The sequence below is a fragment of the Camelina sativa genome, unplaced genomic scaffold (assembly GCF_000633955.1).
Source record: "Camelina sativa cultivar DH55 unplaced genomic scaffold, Cs unpScaffold00511, whole genome shotgun sequence".
NCBI lineage: Eukaryota > Viridiplantae > Streptophyta > Magnoliopsida > Brassicales > Brassicaceae > Camelina > Camelina sativa.
In genome coordinates this window covers 52621-58082 of record NW_010921716.1, presented here as the reverse complement: position 1 = coordinate 58082, position 5462 = coordinate 52621, and the positions used below count along the sequence as shown (strand labels likewise).

The 5462-nt window shown below is 33.6% G+C and overlaps 1 protein-coding gene across 1 annotated transcript; it reads left to right on the top strand.

The window, feature by feature from the left end:
* The first annotated feature begins 1196 nt into the window (after nt 1-1196).
* On the top strand, nt 1197-4946 carry LOC104773304 (glutamate receptor 1.4-like). Its single transcript, XM_010497885.1, has 5 exons — nt 1197-1503; nt 2387-3636; nt 3739-4045; nt 4158-4528; nt 4620-4946. The coding sequence occupies exons 1-5, from the start codon at nt 1197-1199 to the stop codon at nt 4944-4946; spliced, it is 2562 nt and encodes an 853-aa protein (XP_010496187.1).
* Nucleotides 4947-5462: the final 516 nt, after the last annotated feature.

Genomic DNA, 5462 nt, shown 5'->3' with positions numbered 1-5462 from the left:
GCTCTCATATATCTAAATAAAAAAACAGCTTACAAAATCTACGTGTTCTCAGTTTTTTTATTTAAATTACAAATTTTATTTTATGCTGACCCACAGTCTAATGTACCAATTTTTGTGTCATAAAACGACAATATAATCTCAAATCTCAAAAAAAATGTGAGATTTGGGAAAAGGTTTTAACTGAATGTGGTAGAATCAATAAAAATCCCATGATGTAACGTATCCCGTTAGAAATAATTTATAAATCATAGTCCGCTTAACAATTAACTCTTTTTCAAAAAAAAAAAAGTCAGCTTAACATATAATTTCTCAAATTGGTAGGCTCGTCTGGTGCAGGACAACCTCGTTCAATTTTTTTGTTTGTTTTAAAGCTTACATAAATGTTAATAAAAATACTAAATTCTTTTAGAAATAACAACTACCCATTTAGTGGCAAAAAGATTCGTCCACCACAAGTGTTGACACAGTGGTCTACTGTTTTTCTTTATAATAGTCAATAATGTAGCAGATGTACATGCAAGTATAACGACGACAAATCAATATTTCAATCTATTCTACTCGTACCTTTTTGCCTTATAATCGAAAATTTAAATAAACTAAAATATCACAAATTAACATCAAAAAATTTAAACTATCTTTACTAATATGTATTCAAGACACTTTTTGCAAAAAAAAATGACTATAACCAAAGCTAATTAACTAATTTAACTATAAATAGATGAAACCATATACATATGATCGCGAGAAATCTTTGCATCGACTTTAAGTGTGAGCTATAGAGTCATCGAGGATATGCGTATAACTATTTTGACATGAGCATATAGTGAGAGCCAAAGATGAGGAAAAATTGCAACTAAAGTATATCCCACACAACTGGGTAATGAATTGACTTCATTATATGATGTATGATGTATACATTTTACAGGTGTATATGGGATCTGATCAGACCTAGGACTCCGACCTATAAAAAGTCAACTTTAATGACAAACCTTGTCATTGTGACCTTAGACCAATGATGTCTCCTGTGTACTTAATTAATACATGAGGATATAGAAAACTAATTCTAAAATATTTGGAATCCTGAACTAAATTTGATGTCGGGAATATATATATATATATATATATATATATATATATATATATATAGGAGTAGCTTAACAATCATTGAAAAGAAAACAAAAGCTAGCACCACCAAGATGGAGAATTATATGATTCGTTCTGATAATTTTCTTCGTATTATGTTCTTCATCCTGTCCATTTCTTTTGTGTCTGTGACATGCGCCAATACTCATCAAAAAGGTGAGGTAGATAAAGTTTCATCTGTTTTTGAAGACGTTCGTATTGGACTGGTGGTGGACATGAGTTCCATGGAAGGAAACTTTGTGAGAAGCTCAGTTTCCATGGCGCTTTCTGATTTCTATCATGTCAACAAGGGCTATAGAACAAGGGTCTCTGTCTTATCCAGAGACTCTCATGGTGACCCTCTCCAAACTTTAGCCGCAGGTACGTCAACATATTTTTTCTACAACAAGCTCATATATACTAGCAAGTGAATCGCTGGAGATAGATAAGTCACGCAATAACTAATATGTTAAGACCAGGATTTGAACCTTGCTAGTATAGTCGACACTGTGTACTCGTAGATGGAGGCCTTAAATGATAACGTTACATGCCCTTCATATGCTCCAAAGTTGACTTTGTTAATCTGAATTTTGATTCAAGATCACCGCTTATATATTAATATATTATTTCTAGGGTAGAGTTTGAAGAAAAGATGAATTGTTAGAATTAATCTTATATAAGGTTAAATAGGGTGAAACAAACAAAGATGAATTCAGATGCTTTATGGTATAAACGTTAGTCTCAGTAGGTTTTAAGACGGACAGTTCTCATAGATACCACTAAAATAAAATTTTAGAAGTTTTTACATGTGAAAGAGGCTTCTAAAATTGGTGTTTTGTTTTATCCTCTAATTTACTTATATACAACAAGACCAGTTTTAAAGTCTTAATTTAAATTACAATTCCCAACAAAAAAAAACATGTAATGACCATGAAGCAAAAGATATAATAGTATACTACCCTAATTAGGTTTCACATACCTTCAAAAAATATTTCATATATACCACAAAGTTAAGGGTTTTACAAGTTTAGTAAAACTTACTAAAATCGATTTTCTTCCAAACCTTGTGGTTTTTTAACAAAAAAAAAAATTAAAAAGGGATTTTGATGATATTTTTGAAAAACACAAAACCTAATAGTGGTAACTTTCATTACCAAAAGTAGTTTTTAATGTGACATTGCTTAATTGCATTAGATTTGCATCACCTGTTGAAAGTGTTCACTTTTCATTTTGTGTGACTGTGGACATGTAATTGTTAATACAGCCATGGATCTCCTGCAAACTAAACAAGTGGAAACACTTGTTGGTGGACAATCGTTGTTTGAAGCAAAAGTTTTGGCAGAACTTGGAGAGAAAGCTAAAGTTCCAGTGATATCTTTCCATGTGCCTAGCTCTTTAACCTTGACCAAATATAGTTACTTTATTCAAGCAATGCATGATACCGACTCTGAGGCAAAGGGCATTACAACATTATTCCGCAATTTTGATTGGGCAACTGTTGTTCTTATCTATGAGGATGATGATGACTGGAGAGAGAGTATACAACCTTTGGTCGGACATTTCCAACAAAACGCTATTCACATCGAGTACAAGGCTGAAATTTCTGTGTCATGTAATGAAGAATGTATCATGAAGCACCTAAGAAAGATAAAGACATTGGGGATAAGGATTTGCGTTGCGCATGTCTCTGAAAGCATTGCAAATATTCTTTTCCCATGTGCTCGGACGTTGGGAATGATGGAGGAAGGGCATGCATGGATTCTTACAGCGAGAAGCATGAATAATTTTCAAGACACAAACTATGTAGCAAAGGAGGCAATGGAAGGTGTGATTGGTTTCAAGTCTTATATTCCATTAACCATGGAACTTCACAATTTTACTTTGAGATGGAAGAGATCTTTGCTACCCGAAGAAGTGACGAGGATGAGCATTTGTAGCATATGGGCTCACGATATAGCTTGGAGTCTTGCAAGGGCAGCAGAATTAGCAACGCTACCAGGTTTGCATATCAATGATCTGCTTGAGACAATTTTAGAAAGTACTACTAAGCATAAAGGTTTTAGTGGTGAAATAAAAATAATCGACAGAAAAATAATCTCATACAAATTTGAGATTATAAATATGATAGGACGAGGTGAAAGAAGTGTAGGATTATGGAGTTCTGGTAGTTTCATAGGTAAGAACAGAAGAAAAAATTCGTCTTCTACCAATGTACTTGAGACAATAATATGGCCTGGAGGGTCTACTAGAATTCCAAAAGCTCGTTTGTTGAAAGACGAGAGACAAAGTAAAAAGAAGAAGCTGAGAGTTTTGGTACCAGCGGGAAACTACATACCACAATTATTGGAAGTCAAAACAGATGTTAAAACAGGAGTCACAGCTGCTAAAGGTTACTGCATAGAAGTTTTCGAGACGTCAATTCAACCTTTCAATTATGAAGTGGAGTACATACCTTGGCCTGTTGCATTTAACTACCATGAGTACAATGAATTAGTGTACGCAATCTATGACCAGGTAAAAATTACATATTTGAAAGTTTTATATTTACCGTCCATCACTGGAGTTATATTTTTATATAAAAAACTTTCTTATTTTGTTTTCTTACTTCTTCCACAGAGAGACAAGTATGATGTAGCTGTTGGAGATATCACAATTACTGATAACAGATCTACATATGTAGATTTTACATTACCATTCACTGATATTGGCCTCGCAGTTGTGGCTGCCAAAGACAAAAGCATGTGGATTATTTTTAAGCCTTTAAAACTTAGTCTATGGCTAACAATCATAGGTTTCTTTATCTTGACCGGGGTTGTAGTTTGGTTGATAGAGCGGCACGATAACACTGATTTCCAAGGCTCTTATGTCCACCAAATTGGAACATTGCTAAGTTTTGGGTTCTCGACCCTTGTCTTCGCTCATCGTAAGTAGGAGAAATCAAATCCACATTCTTGATTTTGCCTATCACAAAAACTCTTAACTCTTTAACATTTTTCTTTTTTTTTTTGGCTTTGCTTGGATTGGTCAATATATAGGGGAGAGGCTACAACATAGTTTATCAAGATTTGTTGTTATTGTTTGGGTATTTGCGGTGCTTATATTGACCTCAAATTACACTGCAACGTTGACATCAGTGATGACGGTTCAACAAATACGGTTGAAATCTCAAGAAAACATTGGCTTCTTCTTAGACTCTGTTGCAGCAAAAGCGGTTTATTATGATAATCCTACATTCCAAGGACCGAGATACAAAGGGTTAGAGACATATGATTATATAAATGCTTTAAAGAATGGAACAATCTTGTTCATCGTCGATGAAGTTCCATACGTAAAGCTACTTGTTGCTAGATACCCTTCAGAATTCTACATTGTCAAAACCGAAAGCCTTACCAACGGCTTTGGATTCGTAAAGTCTATCATCCTTCCTCTTTTATTATATTATTTTGTATGCACTCTTGTTTTATATAGCATCATCCCATCCATCTTTCTCTCTTTAGGTTTTTCAAAAAGGATCTCCTTTGGTTCAAAACGTTTCAAGAGAAATCGCAATGCTAAGGAGAACAGAGAAGCTAAAAGCCATGGAGAACTGGTGGTTTCATAGACAAACAATATATGCCACAAGTGATGATACGAGCGATCCCCTCACGGTTTACACATTTCGCGGTTTGTTTATGATCACAGGAGTTTCTTTCGCATTTGCTCTCACTATCTATCTAATCCCCTGGAACCGAGACCAAAGACAAGTCTTTCTTAAACATTTCCACCATTTTGTTAATCATCGATTTGGAAGAGTAATTCGTCCGTCGCCCACCACACTTGCCTAGCAAGTCATCAATATGAGAAATCTATTCTCATGTCATCTTCTTTTTATGTACTTGTCAAGTTTACATTCTCTTGATCTTGTGATTGTGTGTGTTTATGTGAACTAGAAATTATACTCCGCTACGCGCGGGTTTTGATTACATTTTGTATTTGAATTATCTTTTGAAGTATTGTTATTTGATGTTATATATATATATATTATATTATATTTATTTCTTTATATTTGAGTTAGTTAATATCAGATTTTTTCTTTATGTTTTGGATTATTGTAATTTTTTTTTTTTGGTTTTAGATGTTGTAGTTGTGTGAATGATAGAATAGAGTGTTGGATAAAATGAAAAAACACTATTTAGACCACTGTACTCCTAGATTCATAATAATAATTTATATTTTTTCTTTAATTTACCAATTGGTTAAGAGCAGGAAATATCAATATATCTCTCACTAACTAAAACGAAAAGAGTTTCTTTACACTCTATCAAGATGCTCATGGAGATACTTCAAAAAGACAAATCTTC